This window comes from Struthio camelus, chromosome 1 (assembly GCF_040807025.1).
Source record: "Struthio camelus isolate bStrCam1 chromosome 1, bStrCam1.hap1, whole genome shotgun sequence".
Lineage (NCBI taxonomy): Eukaryota > Metazoa > Chordata > Aves > Struthioniformes > Struthionidae > Struthio > Struthio camelus.
This window is the reverse complement of record NC_090942.1, coordinates 142,421,446-142,442,050: the sequence shown is the minus strand read 5'-3', so window position 1 is coordinate 142,442,050 and position 20,605 is coordinate 142,421,446. Positions and strand designations below refer to the sequence as shown.

Below are 20,605 nucleotides of genomic sequence, written 5' to 3'. Positions count from 1 at the left end.
GGGCTGAAAATATCCACTCAGCCTGCTTCCTAGAGTGACTCTCATGGCTCTAGAGTATATCTTATTTCACAGCCTACTCTGATCTCCTTTCTAACTATCAAATGCTCTCTGGTAGCTGGCTGTTACAGCTTGGAGATAAGTATTTTTACATTTCCTCTTGTGCTCTAGTAGGATATGGGGTGACTGTTTGACTCTCTACTTTCTTAAAAGCAAACGTGGAACGTTTGTCTATGGGGCAGAAGGTAACCACCCAGGTTCCCCCAACAGTAGTTCTGCTCCTGGCCCTTGAGAAGAAAACTTGAAGGAAGATGCTGCCTTTCCAAACCCTTTATGCAGTAGATATATTGTGTTCTTGAATTTAGCCTTTTTAAAGAATTGTTCTGAGCAGTGGGTGAATTGTGCTTCAGTGCAGGGAGTTCTGCATGTGAAAAACCAGACGACACCGTAGTATTATGAGCAGCGGTGCCATGTAAATGCTGTGCAATTCTGATTTGCCATGATAAGTAGTAAATTCAAGTGAATTATCATTTGTTTTCTGAGCTAGTCAGCCTGTCTACTAAACGACCTCCTAGCAGGCAGCTTCTTCAGGCATATAATCAGGATGTGCTGTTGCAGAAGAACCCTTGAACCATCCTGGCTTTTAGGACTCTATTTTCAGGAAAGCTGGTAATTCTGCCCTGCGATGCTGTGCTTTTTGTATGTGCTTTCTAGGGTTTGCTAAGCTGTTAGAGTAGTCTTTAGCAAGAACTTCTCCTAGTGGCAATGCACAAGTTTCAAAAAGGGCCTTACTAGGAGTGCTGACTGAGGTTAACTTTGCGGTTTATGGTGGGATTTTGGAAAACTTGATTCTGAAGTGTCTGGCAAAGCTACATGGATTTATTGAAATGCTTGTTCTTCCCCCACCTACAGATCCTAATATGGTTAATGCAGGAGACATGAACGGTTCTGGCAACCTGATGGACTTTTTGGATGAGCCTTTCCCTGACGTTGGGACTTACGAAGATTTCCACACCATTGACTGGCTGCGAGAGAAATCACGTGACACTGACAGGCACAGAAAGGTAAAGAGAATAGGCTTTAACGCGTCATAGCCCCTGAGTTAGTCATCCTAACTGCAGAAAAATAAGCAAGTTTCCAGAATTCTTACTTCCTACCTGGTTGTATAATTTGAGTAGTGTTTATGAAAATAGTATGTGGTGTGTCTTGAGTCTGTCAGTATGAAAAAGCTTTCTATCACTTAATCAGAATGAACAGTATCATCTCTAAACGTGACTGGAACTGGGGGGAGTAGGGAGCTGAGAGACTGTGTATACTGTCCAGTAAATGAAATAGTTTTTGTTGTAAACATGATACAGTGAAATTGTGTCAGCCTGAATCAGCAATATGCATTTTTTATACACATATGTACATAAATATATGTTATTTCAGATTACAAGCAAAAGTAAGGAATCCATATGGGAGTTCATCAAGAGTTTGCTAGATGCCTGGTCAGGATGGGTTGTTATGCTTCTCATAGGACTACTGGCAGGTATGTGTGTGTCAGAGCTGTGTCCAGAACCATCTCACCCATATTTACTGAAGTGCCATCTGCTTGTTTTTCCTTCATTGTCTGTGTGCTGATGTTTCAGACTAAAAGATAGTTATGCATCCATGTAGTTATAGTACTTAATGAAAATACTCACTTGCAAAGTCTCCTGCTGAGTGCTGACCTAGAAAAAATGTTATTCACAAATAAAGGGATTTTTCTGTTGCTTTTGGAAATATGCATCTGAGTGCTTTACCCATGATGGACTGTTTTGACTACCCAGCCTTGGAGTCACATCAGTAAATTTTATTTGTTAGGGTTTTTTTACTTGTCTTCAGTTAATTTAATTCTGTAAGTGCATATTATGATATGGAGAAAGACAATGGTGGATGTGTACGATCAAAGGGAAGCTTTGAAAAGCGCTAGGTTCGCTGGGTTATCTTCTCTATACATGCGTGAAGGGTAATTACAGTTTCATACTTAGTTCCAAATCTACTCCCAAGCCAGACAGACATTACATATTTAACAACCTGCTCAAACTCAGATGGCAAATTCATTAATTTCCTGAGTTGCTCCTGTCTCCCACTCAGTTTAGCACATCTTCCAACTTGGAAAGCTGCACTTCTATTACCAAGTTGAAACAGCTGCTCTTAATGTTTTTCTGCTTTTTCAGTTATATCAGGGAGCTGTTGTATCAGGCTTCTTCGTACCAGCATGATGCAAAGTTTCACACAATTTCCACCCAGGTCCAGTGTGACTTTCTAGCTTATCAACTGTCAAGTTAATATGTTTATTATAGCTATTTAAAAGTCTGAGAATTATTAGGCAGGTTCTCAGGAAATCATCATTGCTGAAGTGACATTTTGGCATATTTTGACAAAATATGTTATTTTATGATTTATTTTATAGTTTGATGGTTTAGTAAGGTTTTTGACGTTGTCTCCCATAACATCCTCATAGACAAGCTGATGAAGTATGGGCTAGATAAGTGGTCAGTGAGGTGGACTGAAAACTAGCTGAGCGGCCAGGCTCAGAGGGTTGTGATCAGCAGCACAAAGGCCAGTTGGAGACCAGCCACTACTGGTGTCCCCCAGGGGTCGATACTAGGGCCGGTACTGTGCAAAATCTTATTTAATTACCTGGATGATGGTCTCGAACACAGCCTCAGCAAGTTCACATATGATACAAAACTAGGAGGAGCGGCTGACACACCAGATGGTTCTGCCTTTCTTCAGAAGGACCTCGACAGACTGGAGAAACGGGCAGAAAGGAACCACATGTACTTCAACAAAGAGAAGAGCCAAGTCCTGCACCTGGAAGGAATAACCCCATGCGCCAGGACAGGTTGGAGGCTGACCTGCTGTAGAGCCGCTTTGAGGAGAAGGCCGCGGAGGTCCTGCTGGACACCAAGTTGAGCATGAGCCAGCAAAGTGCCCTTGTGGCAAAGAGGGCCAATGGTGTTATGGGCTAGCTAATGGCAGAGTGTTGCCAGCAGGTTGAGAGGAGCGCTCCTTCCCCTCTACTCAGCCCTGGTGAGGCTACACTTGAAGCGCTGTGCTCAGGTCTGGGCTCCCCAGTAGAAGAGAGACATGGAGCTACTGGAGTAAGTCCTGCGACTCACAGGGTCACAAAGGTGACTGGAGCATCTGACATATGAGGAGAGACTGAGAATTGGGCCTGTTTACCCTGGAGAAGAGAAGGTGCAGGGGGGACCTGATCAATATGTATAAATATCTGATGGGAATGTCTCTTGAGAGGATGGAGCCAGACTATTTTCAGTGGTGCCCAGTGACAGGACAAGAGGCAATGGGCACAAACTGAAACACAGGAAGTTCCACTTGAACACAAGAAAACACTTCTTAACTGTGAGGGTGGCTGAACACTGAAACCGGTCGCACAGAGAGGCTGTGGAGTTTCCATCCTTGGAGATATTCAAAAGCCATCCAAGGACATGGTCCTCGGCAACCTGATGTAGGTGACCCAGCCTGAGCAGGGAGGTTAGACCAGATAATCTCAAGAAGGGTCTTCCAACCTCAAATATTCTGTGATCCTGTGGTCCTGTGATACTGTCATTTGTTAAAATATGTTATTTTATGGTTTCCACAAAAGATTTTATGGGAAAGTGACATGGGAAAAGAGAGAGCCTGATAGGCTGTATGCTAGCCAGAGGTGTTGAACCCAAGCTGAATGCCATGGCTGATGTTATTTGGAGCATCTGGGATGGAGAATTCTGCTTGCAAAATAGAGCAAGCTCTTCAGCAGCAAACCTCCCACAAACAGGTCAATACCCACCTCACTCAGCTACAGACAGTGATAAATACACACTCATGCACTCTCATTTAATAAAAATAACCCAAAGGGTTTATTTTGGTTCCAGTCTGCAATGGAAGCTCATTCTGAAAGTCAGAATTGTTGACCTCTGATAAGCTCTAATGACAGTACTTTCCCTTAGGAAGATAGGTTGAAGGAGCTAAGATGTTTCAGCTTTTGCAACTTGTTCAACAATATGGATGCAGAGTAGCATCTTTTACCTCAAAGAGTCAAATCAAAATAATCTGCTTTTAAACTGGGGCAAGGACCTGTAAATCAGAGAACAAAAATCACCTGCACACTCATGATCTGAGCTGCGCCATGTCGGATTTTGCTTCCCCCTATTGGAAATGACACCTGTGATCTATGCCTCCAGCATTTCTGGGGCAGGAGAAAGATGGAGATTCATCATCTCAGCCTCAGTGAGGGGTAAGCACCCATTGGAACTGGAGATTATTGATGAGTGGATGTAGGTAGATTTCTAGACCAGGTGTGGATAAGGGGGGAGATGAGATTTGTAATGCAGTCAAGAGGCACGTCATACCATTTCCCTCTCTGCTTGGAATATTGCCTGCTTAGAGGAGATGGGCTGACAGGAGGACACTTGTACGATTAGACAGGGCCGTGTAGACCTCCAACTCCGCAGCAGCTTTGCCCCTCCACAGCCCCTCTTCTCCTGCTATATGAGTAGAAGCCACCTGCTGCAGTGGGCGAGGTAACACTGTGCTTGGGAGCATCACGACTCATTTGCATAGCAACAGAGCAAGTTCTTAGGAGCTTGATCTTAGATTCATTACCTCCGAGTGCATGCACTGCTGAAGGTGAGGAAACGGGTTTGCAAGGTCTGGGAGAGGAGAAGAAAGCAGCAGCAGTAGTATCCAGGGCATCGAAAGCATGCAGCTGCTGCTGTCCGCTTGCTGGAGGTGGAGGCAGAAGAGCAGGGGAAGAAAGATATGCAACAGGTAGGGCATCTACAGATCCCCAAAGGCTTTTGGAAAGGCTACTCAGGTCCAGGAGTTTAAAGTGATCTAGAAGCCTTCACCACACCAGTTTAGTCAACTCTATCTTTCAGGTTTTGCAGCACTGTAGAAGCATGTACTTCCTCAGTCACGCTAAACTGACTTGACCAAAAGGAGTAACCTCGGTCAGTGCCTCGGCCATGAGGCCCCATTGCCTTGTGCGAATATGGCTGAACAGGGGTTGGTTCTGGGAAATGATCTGGTGAAAAAAATGGGTTTTGGCCAGGTTGGTTTTCAACTGGATCAGTGGGGTCATTGGGGTGGTTCACCACAGGTCTGTACAAGTGCTAGCGCTAGAAAAACATTGCTGAAGGGAAGGCTCTGGGAGAGGGGGAGGGATGGGACCATGCCGTTTGTCAGTAGCCATCAATCGTGGTGTTTTTAAAATGTCATTGGAACGGCATCCTTCGTTCGAGCCCCAGAAAAGCCTACTTAGGAAATGGACCTCTGGAGGGTGTCTGGTCTGGCCTCCAGCTCACAGCTGGGACACCTGTGAAGTTAGAGCTGTATGTTTTGAGTAACACCTGAGTATTTTGAGAACATAACAGCAACTATTTTGGATCAGACCAAAGTTTCATATAAACCTATGCAGAGAAACTGGAGCGTGCACAAGTAAATTAGCAGAGCACCTCATCACCACAGCAGTCCAGCCCAGCTAGCTCCAACAACTGAGCTGGCTCTTTTACAGTCATGTACCTACTTGGCCTTGAACCCTCAGATGCTATGTAGATGGCATATGATACTATCACATGGTTGGAAAGGCACCAAGAAGCTTCTTGAAATGAGGCCTTGGGAGCTATATACTGCTCATTTTGGAGGGGAGGAAGAAGCAGTAGCATCCAAGAATGCTGCTTGGGGCAGAGATTAGGGGCAAACTGCTCAAGAGATGTTCCAGAGGAAAAGGGTACTGAGTACTATCGGGTGACTGTGTTAGTCAGATAGTTTTCACACTTTCTGGAGAAATGTTGAGCACTGTATGGGGAAATGGTCCTAAAAATCTGGTGCGTGAGTGCCAGTAAGCCTAGTGCTTAGGCAACTGGATTATAAGGAATTATGTGTTTTACTTTGCCCATCCTCCTGCTTGCAATGCCACGATCATCCCCTAACCTAAATATCTAACCTCACTAACCAACTAAAGATATATGCTGCTTATAGAAGACAGTGAAAAGGTCAATGTTTTCTAAAGCTATGTGACAAACAGTACTATCATTCCAATGTTAATATAGTGTACTGAAACTGGACATGCAAAAATCCCCCTTGTATTTCATTCCCATGCCACTTGAATGATGTAGTTTTCTGGCACAGGTGCTTATGAAAAAACATGTTTTCAAAGCAAATTTTTAGCATTCTTGTTAGAGGGTTTTAAAGGATAAAAGTTTGGCAATCATCAACCAAAGAAAAAAAGAGAGAGGGAAAAGGCTAATATCCAAAAATGAACTTCAGTGCTTTATTATTTTTTATTCTGGGCAGGGAGGGAGCAAGTTCAGCTGCTCTGAAGGAGAAGCATGGAGATAAACTTCTGCTATGTTGCAGAGGTGCAGTGACATGACTAGACAGCCATGGTTAGCACAAAAAAAAATTAAAGGCTTGACTTTCTGAGATGCTGAGCAGTCTAGAACTTCCATCAATTTGACTTAAAGTTGTTAATGTTCAGAACTTATAAAAATTTTAGTCTTGATCTCCTGGCTTATGAAGCAATAGCTACTGCACCATTACTCTGTAAGTGCTGGCCTTCTCCTCTCAGGATTTTCTTTTCTGTAAAGCATGTATAATAATGCATGTAGCATCTTCTTCTTTACGTAGATCCCCAAAGCATTTGGCAAAAAGGATTAGATCAGTAGCATACTTAAATACATTTTCTTAGAGGCACTGTGGTATATGTGAACCTGTTACATTAGAAAACTGAATTTTGTCCCTTGATCTGTTACTCACTTTATGACTGTTCACTTTATCAGGAAAAAAACACTCAGTAGCCTGTCTTCCTTTGCATCCTCTGCTAAGTAACATTAATACTGAATAGCCTGATTAGGTGTGATGTGAGTTTTGAAGACTGGAGTGACTACAGAGAATGATAAAGGTCCATCAACAAATGCAAGAGGCACAGCATTTTGCGCTCATGTCCAAGGGTTGAGGCTTCTTTGTGCTATTTCCTGAAACTTTCAGAAAAATCTAAGGAGAAGGAGATTTAGAGTTCATTACAAAATTCACTAAACTACACACGATGACATTACTAGCAACAGTGATTTACCATCCTCTAAGGATATAGTTCATTGTTGCCATAGAAAATTGTGAAACTGGAAAGGATAAGCAAGAGAAAGCCAAGGTCTTTATGAGAAGAGATGCTTGGTGCAGGTAGGAGAGCTCTCTGCTGTAGGTTTTGTGCTCTTATCTGGTATATCTGTATAGTTCTTCAGACTGTTCCTATACAGTCCTATACAGACACTAAATTAGTCATTGCTACCACAGTCATATTGCTAGTCATGGTGTGGTGACAGGCATCCTTCTTAAAGGCACGATAAGATGTAGCTTTGTAGAAGGCTGTGAACGCTTGTTTTTTGTTTTTTTTTTTTTTGGTTCTGTGGTGCAATAGAAAGCAGGTCACACATGCCTGAATTAACTGAAATATTTATTTTCCTCTTTCATGGAAGTGAAAAGCACAAAACTATTGTTCCAGGTCAAACAAACCAGTTCTTGATTCCACCTGTGTGCTCTAGCAGTTAGCAGTAAGGGAAGCAACCTCCCCCACTTCCCTTTCCTTCATTGGATTTGTGGCAGGAGCCACAATACTAAAAGTTTTGGAAACATAAAAAAACAATTTTGCCTTTTCCAAAATATTTTCAGCATTTTTCTCATGAGGAAATGAACTGCTGAATTCTGCTCAAATCTGTGAATGGTTTCCTGAAATTGTATTGCTTGTTGAATAAATGATTAACCATACCAATGTTGCTGACTTCTACCTATGAAACAATTTCAGACTTTCTATTTTATGTGAGAGAGTTTTTTAAAATATTAAAAGTTTTTTTTTATCACTTTGTGGTGTAATGCTTTCCAGTAAGTAAGCACATAGATACCCAAAAGCAAGTATGTCAGTTCTGTGTTCTGGCTTCTTCCATCCTCTGCATTCATGCTGGTATTGCATTAGTAACTGTGGGAACACATCTGTTTTACAGTACTGGTGCTGTGGGAGGTGTTTTTCTTTTTTCTTCTTTTCTTTTCTTTTTTTTTTTTTTGTCGATTAGCTGATATAGTAGAGAAGCAAGATTTTCACTGGGGACTCGCAATATGCATTTTACACTTTTGTGTCAGTTAGCCGCTGGATGTCACTGTTGCTCTGTGTAATTCCTAGGAAAAACTGCAAGTCTTACAAAGAGAGAATTCGAAGAATAGTTTTATTCTGCACGCTTGGATTGCTAATGAATATAACATTGGTCTAGTTCTTTTAAGTTTGTAAGTCAGAATTTGGCCTCACTCTTGTTTCTAGAATCATTCTTTTTCAAGGTCAATGTGCAGGGGCCAGGATAACTGTAGGAAAGCACGTGTTTTCTCCTTCCCCACCTCTTAAGCATACTGTGTGGCTTCAGCCCTGCAGCCTAGTATGGTGTATAGAGACCCTAAGTAAAGTCCCACTGACCTCTGGCAAACGGTGCATCTGCCTGGAACCGACTGCAGGATCAGGCCCTACATTAATAATGCCTTTGCAGCTAGTTGCCAGATTGTGTATTTTTACTTTTATTGTCATTAGATGTATTTTCCCTGTGATTTGGTAATTCCTGATATTTTTTATGTCATGGTTTCTTTTTATGCATTCCTTTTTCCAGGCACGTTGGCTGGAGTGATAGATTTAGCTGTGGATTGGATGACAGACCTGAAGGAGGGTGTCTGCTTATCTGCGTTCTGGTACAGCCACGAGCAGTGCTGCTGGACGTCTAATGAAACTACATTTGATGACAGGGACAAATGTCCCCAGTGGCAGAAATGGTCTGAACTCCTTGTAAACCAGTCTGAGGTATGGGAGACGTGATTAGGCTGGGGTGTCAGCAGACTAGGGAATGCTTTTTTTTTCATACCTTCTGATATTCCCTCCAGAGAGCTCCTCTGAAAGAGAAAGCAATGAACTGAGAGTGCTGTTAAAAAAAAAAAAAAAGTAACATTTCCACAAGCAATATCTGCTTACCTTGGGATAGGTCTCATTGTTTCAGTGTCATGCGCAATGGAAATTGGAAAACCACGTGAGATCTTTCTCTTTTTTACCAGTTTTAAAACAAAGGCATGTTTCATAATAATTATAACATAACCAGTGGAGGACTTTAGCTCCTATCCAAACTTTTCTTTTAAACATAATCTTCTAGGAGAAAAAGATTGCCCCTGACAAATACATTTAAGAGGAAATTTTCAGGGTTGCAGATGGGCTTCTTGTATTCATGTGCTGTGAGTACTAGTGGGAACTGCTTATGAACTGCTTGGTATGCCCTTGAAATCAGTTTCTTTATCAGATAGCAAAGTATTTGGCTAGCACCAAAAACGGAGGAAATAATGGACTCACTGGGAGAGGGCCAAATTAAAAAATTTGCAGAGGGAGAGAAGGGGAGGGAAAAGAACTGATCTGGACTGATATGAAACATATTTTAAAAACTTGTTTCTATCCCCTTTTTTTCAATTGTAGTAATTTTTAATACAAAGAATGCTGCTTCAAAGCAAAACGTGAAAGTTTTTTTTGAAGACATCAAATAAAGCTTTTCTGTATTTTTTAGCTGATGATTCTCTTATTAAAGATATGACAATCTGAATAACCTAAGTTATTCAATATATTGAACAGTTTTGAACACTTCAAAACTCAATTTTTTGGCCAAAACTATTGTTTTGAAAAAAACCTTCCATTTCTATAGGTGACTTAGACAAGGCAAAATTGAATATGCGATCGGGATGGTAGGGATGTGCCGTTGAAGAGAACTTAAATGTGTAATGAGACTTCTTTTTTTTAATATCTAGTAGTGCAGTTTTGCCCATAGTTGGGGAAGAAAAGGTATATTTTAATGGGAAAAAGCATCTCTAACCAGGTGATATATCAGAATTCAAAAATGGGTGACTCGATTAGACCGAGAGATTGCCTCAGGTCTTCCCCAGTGTGGAGGTGATCCTGCCGAAAGTCTGTTGCGGGCACCTTTGTTGCTGTACAAGGGTTTGTTGTTTGTGTTCAGTTTAGTGCTGCTTTAGGTTTACACTGCAAGTAGCACTAGGTGAGAGTGTCTGTGAATATATATGACCCAATTTTCCATAGTTCTAATTAAGAGTAGTGAAAGTAGTGGAGTGTTCGCTATTCCTAAATATTCTCACCATTTATTTGCAGGAAGAAATCTCTTCTGTGCAGTTGCTAGTTCATAGTGTCAAACTTCCCTTTGTCAGAGGTTCACTAGGTTTGTGTTTGTCTTCGTAAATATGTGTTTGTCTCTTCATAACACTGAAGAAATATTGCCCTGGTTGGAGGGCAAAGTTGCAGGACTGAGGGCGATGTTGTAATTTAAGAGAACAGAAAGTATGGGAAGGAAGAAAAAGGGAGAATGTTACAATCGTTATGGGATTTGGAAATCCCCTGCATGTGTTTGACATGCTGTTACTCTGAAGTGCTGGACTATACAAATGGAGCATGTCCTTGAGAATATATATTGCTTTCACCTGCTACGTGAACTCAAAAGTTATTACTATTGTATGCTGTGGACTGCAAAAAAAGTAGCATCTAGGTGGACACCATGAAACTTTGCTCACTCTGTATTCAAACTGGGATTCTGACCCCGCAGTATATTGTCACAGTGTGTGTGTGTGGGGGGGGGGGGGGGGGGCAGGCAAAAAAGTTCATCTTGGATTAGTTTTAGTTGCGCAAAAAAAGTGAGCCTCTAAAATCTGTATGTTTCTGGCTGCCATGACCCAATGGATACCGTAATATTAGTATTAAGGCTGTCTCTTACTGTTACATGGAAATCACAGTCAAAGACTAATACCCCACCAAAAATGTGAATATAGAAAGTAAAAATTGTGCTCTATAGCAAAAGGTGTACAATATGGGCAAGCTTTGCATGATTTCTGTACCTGTAGAGAATCCTCTAGGAGTGATTAAAATATGTTCTATTTAGTTCAGTTTCAAGATCATTTTTTCATTTTCTTTGCAAGTTGCTTCACTTTGCACTAGACATTTGAGTAGCAGACCTATAAAAAAGCAGTGCACAGAAGGACTAATTTAAAGCACATTTTAGACCAAAAGTTCTTGGAGCAATTTCCCTAAAGGTACCCTGGTCAGACTTCTCTTCTTTTTACGCATGACTGTGACTCCTATCATAGCCAACTAAAGTTGACATTTTGAGGACTAAGATTTAGACCAGTTCTTCCATGTGATTTTGGCCATTTATGACTGTGATAAGCCCTATGCATATGTTCTCACTGAGAATTGTGACATTTCCTACGGCATCTCTTATAAAGTATTTCATTCTAGTCCTCCTATAAAATGAGCTCAAAGCTATGTCTTGATATAAATTACTGTGGAAAACATGAAACATGATAGCACATCAGAAACATACCGGGCTGTTTTCTTTTCTAATCACTGTTTTATAGGCCAGTAATATTGTTTATCCCTCTGGTCCTGAATCGCTTCCAAAGAGCAGGTGAAGAACTTTCTGATGTAAGAGAGTTTCAAAGGTGCAGATTCACTGGACTGCAGTGGGTGCATAAAAGCACTTCGGATGCCACCCACTTCAGTTACATCATAAGCAGATTCTCTAGCCAGTATCTGGTGACCCAGAACTTCCCTATTCTGTGGATCCAACTTGGTGCTAACCTTGATTGGACCAGAGCGGAGAACCCCATTTCTAGTGCCTCATGTCTATAAAAGCAGAGAGGGGACTGTGTGTCCTTCATGGCTCATGACACTGGATCCAGCAATGGGCTGGATTCCCATGCTAGTGCTTCTAGATTTCCTACCACAAATCTGAGAAATGCAAGGCATAGAAGCCCTTCTATACCTGGAACCTACTTTCCACTTTTAACAGCCTTGAATCTGTCAGTCTTGAGAGCTTTGAGGAGATACATTGCTGTAGAGTCCACAGGAGGGAGTCTGCAAGCTGTTAGATCCCTGGTGGAGTCAGAGCAGAGCTCTCAGGCTTTGTGGAACAGGAGTATCTGTGTGTGATGGATAGCGTCCTGAGGGATGTATTTTATTTCAGTGTGCTGTGTTTGTGAGGGTTGTTTTCAGTTGTATTCCATTCATTCTGCATTACACTGAAACGAGATTTGAAATATTGCTAGTTCTTGCAAACTAAAATCCTAAGTTTTCCTCAGTTGCTTGCTTCATCACTATTGTTGTCAGGGTCAGTCCTTTGAGCTACTAGTAGGAAAGGTCTTAGCAGGGTCACCTCTGCTTATGAATTTTATCAGTCTCTGATTCCAGTGTACATACTGAAGACCTTTACTGATTCAGGGCCTTAGCAATGGCATGCAATGAATGAGGAATCAGCCATTTAACTCAGTAACTATACTGAGTTACTACTGCTTCCCTTCCCAAAGTCTTTATTATTATTAATTATTAAAATTGCTGAATTGGACCTGCAGAATAACAGATGTAACAGTTAGAGTTAGTAAGAAAATGTAACAGTTAGAGTTGTCTCAAGGGATAAGACTGAACTGGCCACAGAGACTCTTGTGGGGTCCTGCCACAGTGCAGTAGGTGTATGTGTGACTGCGGTAACGAGCTGACACAGTGTTCATATGACTTCTGAGATGTGAAGAGGAGAAAGTTAAAAGAAACAATGTTAATTTGACTCAAGTGAATTTGGAATCAAAACTGCAGCTTTGGCTCAACAGATTAGGACCAAATTGTTGTAATGGCAGTGGTCGTCTTTGGAGCTAATCCAGGTTTACACTGATGAGAAAATTTTGCCCTGGGGCACCGTATCCAGAGTTTTCTCTAGAGGAAGAGTGAATATTGCCATAGCTGTTTGTAATTGAAAACACTAGGAGAAGACATTCACAAGGAAATGAGATAGACAGTCTTCAGCTGTAGCAACAAAGATCCATGATTACTACAGATGGATGTTGATCATTGTTAAGTGTGGAATCCATGCTTAGTCTCAGAGCATTTGGGATGATGTATTGCTCATTTGCTGTTATCAGCGAAGTTGGCTACTAACATCAGCAAGCACAGCAGGAACCTGAGGAATTGCCCTTCTTGCACATACATCCATCAGGACAAGGGCAATCGTTCTCTATCATCTTTTCCTTTGGATAGAGACTTGAAATATAATGCTAGCAAGCATCCGTGCTGCTAAAGATTGAATTTTGCAGGACTGTGAACAGGGAGACTTTTCAGCTCTAGGTTTTCTCTGACTGGGAACTGAGTCTGGCCAGATCTGTTAACTGAATACATGATACAAGTGATTAATACCAGTTTTGCTACTTATTTTATTTTAAAGTTGATATCCAGGCTTCTGTCCTGCAGAACAAAGACAAGGGCCCTGATGTTCTTCAGCAGCTGGGCTTGCATCCTGTAGGAAGAGTTCACTTAGAGGTGAAGGATTCATACTAGTTCATGCACTGAGGTTCATCTTTTTTTATTCTGTAGTGTCATGTTGCTGGAGGAGATTATTGATGGCTTAAACTTCTTGCACCAATTTGATGCCTCTGGCTGTGTTCTTTTTTGTCTATCTAGATGGTGTTTTTGGCATAAGACACATTTTGTTGAAATTCATCTCAAAAATTATCCCTGTGAAGAAGGAGGGTATTTTAATGCAGACTTTAACAATATTTTGACTTCACTATTGAGATAAGCAGAGAACTTGAAGGTCACTATGAACTACACTTTCACTATAGCACTGCACAGTCGAGCGCGGCTAATGATGATTATCATTTCCATTCTGTCAGTAAAGTAAAGCTATTTAGCTTGAAGATAGGTTTTATCATAGACTGGAATGCTTTTATAATATCAGGGCAAAAATGATGGAGATGTGTTTGAGTGGGATCTGTCAAACTATCGTGTTTTCAAATGATTTTCAAATCTATCATAGATAGTGTCATTTAGAAGGAAAGATGTATTTATACTTTTACTTTTCCACTCTGTGAACTGAGCTGGTGACTAATATATACAGGGATATAGTTTGAAAGGCTCACCACTGGCATGGAGAGCTCACCTTTGAACGCCAGCCCTCAGAAAAAGGGATTGCAGGGTCTCATCCCTTGTCACTTCTTGGTGATTATCATTAGGCAAGGGATTAGGCAACTACTAAACACAGCCAGCCAAGGCACCTTCATTGGGTGCTTTTTTATTGCCAATTACATTTACCCTTATGTCAGGTTTGTTTGGTGTTTCAGAACTGTACATGGCTGGCTTAATCTTTTAGTGTTTGAAGGATGTTCTGTGTAAGGTGTTTGGATCCCTTGCAAACAGACTGCATCAATTGGGTTATGTATATATTACATGGATAGGAAAATTGTTAGAGTGTATAAAGCAGTTTGTTCTTCCTGAGCAAAAAGCAGCAGCTAGCATGTAAATGAAAAGGTTTGGCTCCATGCCATCATGATCCCTAGCAGAAGCACGAGACTCACCAAACTGCATTTATCTAACGGCGTTTGTTCCTGTTGTTTTTCTAGGGCGCAAGTGCTTACATTCTAAACTATTTTCTGTACATTATGTGGGCTCTGTGCTTTGCTTTCCTGGCAGTCTCTCTGGTCAGAGTGTTTGCTCCCTATGCCTGTGGCTCTGGAATCCCAGAGGTGAGTTTCTCTTCATGGATGGATATCCAAAACCCAAATAAAACAAATAAAAGATTTGTTGTGGCCTTTTCCCATTCCAGAACTGTACTACAAAATAGCATAGGAACAAGTAGTCTGAAGACTGTCTTTCTGACTCATCTATCTTCATTACTTTGTCTAACCTGTCTTCATGTTACCCATTTAAATTCTTTCTAACAGAATATGTTCAAATGCCAGTGTGACAGTTCCTGTACCCACTTCTTCATTGCTGAAGTTTGAATTTTAAAAATCAAAGGTTTCCGGGCATCTCTTTATGAATTCCAGCCTTATGTGGCTGAGGTACCTACTCATTAGAAGGTTACGCAGAATTTTTCTTGGATTAAATTACTTGACCTAATTATAAAGGATAGACATATTTTTAGGCTAAGATTTAAAAAAAAAAAACAGAAACAAAAGCAAGAAACAGAGGGGGAGGGCTATAAAGCTAAGATTACCTAAGCAACTGAAGATGTGAGATGCCAGTCATTTCACCTGCCTGAAAAGTGCCTGGCTGTCCTTCTCCTGAATATGGTGTTCTTGAACACAATGTCACCCTGCTGGCATGGCAGCATTATGGCAGTCAAAATCTCTAGCTGATTTTTAATGTTTTATATATTGAGCCTCAGCGCATATTTAAGCTGTTAAAACGAGGAACCTTCTAATGAAGGCAGCAGCTTTTTAAAGTTTTTATAGTTAACTGTAAATCTAGTTTTTAGAAAACAAGTTTCAGGTTTTTATGCTGTTTAGTATCAGTTTTACTTGATACTTACATGAATTTGCAAGAAATGTTTTTAGTAGTTTTGGCTGTTAAGATAAAACCATTAAAATATTACTTAAACACTCTCAGTCAATTCCCTTTTTACCATAGCCAAAAAAGCAGAAGCTTGGCTATCTCTGACAATACAGCTCCAAGTCCTAGTTCAAGCTTTTGCTGCTAGAAGTGGGCATGAACCCCCTCGCCCCCCAAAAACCCATTACTTTCAGGTGGCATATTGCATGTGAGGATAGCCTTCAATTCCAGTATGCTTCAAAGGCCTGGTTCCAAATCTAAATCCCTCCTGCAGCCTGCGTTTAATGCTCATGCATTGTTTATAGACACTCACATGCAAAATTAAGAGGAAATGTGTAAAAACAAGATCTCTTGGACCTTCCTATTTCATAATACTTACAAGTTTTTATAGCACAGCCATTCCAAATATTTAGAATGTTTTCCTTGTTTTAACGAGGAGAAGTCTGTGGTTGCTTATTAGCTTTTTTCGGCTTTGTCTAGCTTTGTTCAGCCTAGTTTAACTCTGATCCAGTAAACCAGGAAGATATGTAGGCGTTTCATATTTCCATTGATCTCTGTGAGACTCCTTACTGATGCAAGGGGACCACCCATAATAACTGTAAAAGTGTGGTCTGCTAAACCCCTGCTCAGATATCACTGTGGGAAAATTGCCCTACCTAAGGTTTTACTCTCTCTATCACTGTCTCTTTTCAATCAGTCTGAGATAGCTTTTAACTCCATTTGCAAGTTCAGAGTAGAAAAGGTTTTTTTTAGCTATTCAACATGTTCTTCCTGCTTTCCAGATAAAAACCATCTTGAGTGGGTTCATTATTAGGGGCTACCTGGGAAAGTGGACACTTTTAATCAAAACAGTCACCTTGGTTCTGGTGGTATCTTCAGGCCTCAGCCTTGGGAAAGAAGGGCCGTTAGTTCATGTGGCCTGTTGCTGTGGAAACTTCTTCAGCAGCCTTTTCTCAAAGTACAGCAAGAATGAAGGAAAGAGAAGAGAGGTGAGGTTGGCTCAGATCACCTTCTATTTCTCTTTGCAGATATGCAGATTTTCAAAGAATTCATGCCTTGTATGTAAATACTTGCTTTGTAGGTACTTTCAGCTGCTGCAGCCGCAGGAGTTTCTGTTGCCTTCGGGGCTCCGATTGGAGGTGTACTTTTTAGTTTGGAAGAGGTAAGACCTGGCAGTTCACTTGTTTCAATACAAATATTTTCATTTGATGCCTTTTTCTAAGATTCTTCTTTATTTTTCAAATAGTTTTGTACTTACTTTCTTCTAAAGCAAAAGTGATCTTTATTTTCTAGCACAGGTATTTTAGCGTAAGTTGGGTAAAAAAAAGAGCTCTGGTCTCTTGGAAAGAAATGAAATCATTCTATCTGGAAATAGTGCTGAGTTTTCTACAGCTTTCAACTTGCTACCACATGGCTACCACGTGGTCCAAGCTTTTCAGCACCCATCTTATGTTCTCTGTCCAGCAACACTGATTTTAGAGTCATCAATTTTTAATCGGTTGCAGCTCCCCATCTGAAATTTGAAAATGCCTTTTCTAATACATTTGTGAATAAATTCTGGCTGTGGCCACAGCTGGTATCCCAGATATTCCTAGTGAAGTCATGCATAAAATCACAGGTGAAACACACACACATACACACATACAATGGCCTACCTTGCAGAACGCTCGAGTGAATAATTGAAGGCAACACCCTCTGTCCCACTCAGTGAAACGTTTACTGTTTCTGCTTGGTTTTAGGTCAGTTATTACTTTCCTCTGAAAACCCTCTGGAGGTCCTTTTTTGCTGCTCTTGTGGCTGCCTTCACACTGAGATCCATCAATCCTTTTGGAAACAGTAGACTGGTCCTTTTCTACGTGGAGTACCATACCCCCTGGTACATGGCGGAGCTTTTCCCTTTCATTCTGCTTGGTGTCTTTGGTGGTCTCTGGGGGACTCTGTTTATCCGGTGCAACATTGCCTGGTGCAGGAGGCGAAAAACCACCAGGCTTGGGAAATACCCAGTCCTCGAGGTTATTGTGATAACTGCTGTCACCGCCATTATTGCATACCCTAACCCATACACACGGAGGAGCACCAGTGAGTTGATCTCAGAGCTCTTCAATGACTGCGGTGCCCTGGAGTCCTCGCAGCTCTGTGACTACATCAACGACCCAAACATGACCCGGCCTGTGGATGACATTCCTGACAGACCTGCTGGCCCTGGAGTCTACACGGCAATGTGGCAGCTCGCCTTGGCTTTGGTGTTTAAAATTGTCATCACGATATTTACTTTTGGCATGAAGGTAAATCAGGCATTGGCGTAGAGTTCACTGCAGCACTTAGTACGTAGTGCTGAAGTTGTCACTAGCACGTGGCACAAATAAGTTGCTATCTGCAGCTATGGTCTATCTGACAGTGTCTGCCTCTGACCTAAACCCAGCCACATGTGTGTTCGCTGTGACACCTGGTAATTCACCTGCCTGTCATCACCTTGCTCTGCATTCCCAAATCACAGCAGAGGGATGAGCCCTCTTTTTGCACCTTCCAGTTATCTTCGGTTTTATTAAGTGAAAAGAATATCTGTTTGGGAATTTAAATGCACGATCGTCAACAAGCAAATTCAACGTGTTTCCCACTGCAACTGTCTGTCAGCTCTCTCTGATATCTGGAGTATTTACATTGTTTTTTGTCTTGTTGGATTAATGTCTTAATGTGCCTCAGGGTAGCTATGCTACACTCTGGGAAGTAATGGCTTTGAATTTACTGATACACACGTTTAAAACCTTAAAAAGATATAAAAATAGACATCAGAAATTATAAAAAGTTTAGCTGAAATGTTCAGTTTATCATGTTTTAAAGCACTATAGCTTGGAAGAAAGAGGGAATGAGTGGGAGGAATGATGGATGTATGTTTTGATTATTCTGGATTTGCAGCTTTCTCTTCCCACTCTTCTTCCTCTGCATAAATAGGTGTTGAAAGGTCCAAAAACCATTTATCCAAGCTTTCAATATATAGAAAGCTGTTTGTGGCACGTTTGTTATGTCTGATTGCTGGAGCCCATTTAAAGCACATATCTGTTTATCTACAGCTCCCATTATCTGAGCATTTAGTTGTGGATCTGATTGCAGCAGATGATGTGATTTTTTTCTGAATTATATACTATACATAATGCCACACTCAAAGCTAAAGCATCGTATATTTTTTCTTAAAAACTGATCTTGAACTGACTATCCATCCTCTAGAAGGCCTGTTACTGGGAAAATAGTATGAAGGTGTGGGAGCTTTGCTTTGCCTCCCCCAATTTGGGACATCTCTGATGAAGAGCTACTTGAATCGTAGAAAGTGAGGAACAGTGACAGAGTCGTGTTGATTTCCTGATCAGGGAGAATGAATAGGACCTTAAGAGTTAACTAAGATGTTAATATTCCTGGAAGAGGATTTGAAATGAGATGGCCTTCACTGCAGAGTGTGACCCATGCTTGGGTTGTCAGCCAGTCATTTTTATGCTTGTTTATTAGATAAAACTTCTGAATCTGCTTAATTAATATGTGGCCATATACGTTTAAAATTTCTCAGAAGAACTGAGAGTTTCAACTGTTCTTGAAAAGAATAGGCAAAATAATTTTACCCACCAAATCTAGAAGGCCCAACCTGACTGTATCAGCACCATTATATTGTGAGGGAGATTGCTCGTGTTCTTATTAGCACTAATGCCTGTGGGCCATGCTGAGGTTGGTAGTTTAGTTCTCTAGGTAGCTCAAGGTGTATTTTCAAAAAGATATAACAATCCTTTCCCCCTGAAAACAACAAAAACTTCACGCATGCAAGGCCGTTGCAGTGGTTCTGAATTGTCTTCTCCATCAAGAAAATTCTCTCCAGCTCGACAGTTGCGCTTGACATCTAAGAGAAAATTCACTTAGACAAGGCAAAAACAGCCTGTTCTTTCATTTCAGTACTATTAATGGCTCATGACTTGTCTGTGTAGCAGACAACAAGGTAATGATTCATAGAGCTTCCTGGAAAATATATAGCAAGCTAAGACGAAAAAATAGCTGTCTCTGAGCTGTTGGCCTCCTTTCTCTAAGTGTTTATCCTGTTTGACTTTTTAATTTAAAATCTGCTCTGATTTAGCCTGAAAATGTAGTAATAAGATCATGAAGTACTGCATGTGATACAGTTGAGCTTATTCTCAAGCCCATGACAAACACAGGCAGCTCCTGAAGAGGACAAAATCAGGAGCATCTTGGCTTTAAATACAGGCTGTGATTCAGAACACCATTTATCTATCAAATTTCGTACAATACAGAGGCTACGATTCAAAATGAATTTTTTAAATGTATTAAAATTATGTAGGCTATTAATAGACATGTATAGACACACAACCTCACTCTCTGCAGAAGCCTATCTCAGACCATGGGAATCATCACTGCGGGCTAAAAAAACTGCTGTGCCCTTCTGCACTAGCATTTTGCAAAAAAGCTGCATTCTGTCACTACCATAAGGTTTAATTAATTAATAATTAATTAATTGCTTCATCAATAATTTCACTACTGGTCTTTTTCGCTAAGGCTATCACATGTCTGTATTTTATTTAAGATCCCTTCAGGCCTTTTCATTCCCAGCATGGCTGTTGGAGCCATGGCTGGCAGGATGGTTGGGATCGGAGTGGAGCAGCTGGCGTATCACCATCATGATTGGATCATCTTCAGGAACTGGTGCAGACCTGGAGCAGACTGCGTCACACCGGGACTTTATGCTATGGTGGGAGCAGCAGCTTGCCTGGGTACAGTACCTGCTGAGCTTTCCTTCATGCATGAATAACACTGATATTCAGGCACCTACAAAATGTTTAAGAGAGTTTCAAGCTTGTGTTAGATGCTATGCTGGCAGTGCTGGCACTAACAGATACAATGAGATGAAGCACGGGCAGCTTCCTCATATGGTCTTCCCCAGTGAACTGCCAGGTAGCCAACAAAAGAGAAGCTTGCAGTAACCCATGACTACTGCTTGTAATCTGCCAAAAAGAGCACACAGAAGGAAAGAAGTAGTTATACTTAGGCTACAAGTTTTTAAGGAGGAGTAGTTTTTGTGAATTGTGATGAAATCCACTGCAGCTGGACTAAAGCTACTACCTTGTTTAGACTGTGAGGGCACAAATTTCCGAGTTCTGGTCAAATCTTGATCTACCCAGAAGTAGAAATTCTGTG

General features: G+C 41.1%; 1 protein-coding gene across 2 annotated transcripts in view; it reads left to right on the top strand.

Annotated features, from left to right (window-relative positions):
• Nucleotides 1-20,605, top strand: part of CLCN4 (chloride voltage-gated channel 4) — a 48,719-nt gene that overhangs the window by 13,434 nt on the left and 14,680 nt on the right. For both annotated transcript variants that reach the window (XM_009683679.2, XM_009683680.2), the window contains exons 2-9: nucleotides 910-1,061; nucleotides 1,429-1,528; nucleotides 8,673-8,860; nucleotides 14,485-14,607; nucleotides 16,198-16,404; nucleotides 16,497-16,577; nucleotides 17,155-17,700; nucleotides 19,995-20,181. In XM_009683679.2, the coding sequence (XP_009681974.1) occupies nucleotides 918-1,061; nucleotides 1,429-1,528; nucleotides 8,673-8,860; nucleotides 14,485-14,607; nucleotides 16,198-16,404; nucleotides 16,497-16,577; nucleotides 17,155-17,700; nucleotides 19,995-20,181 (1,576 nt within the window). In that variant the 5' untranslated portion in view covers nucleotides 910-917. The remainder of the gene's footprint in view (nucleotides 1-909; nucleotides 1,062-1,428; nucleotides 1,529-8,672; nucleotides 8,861-14,484; nucleotides 14,608-16,197; nucleotides 16,405-16,496; nucleotides 16,578-17,154; nucleotides 17,701-19,994; nucleotides 20,182-20,605) is intronic.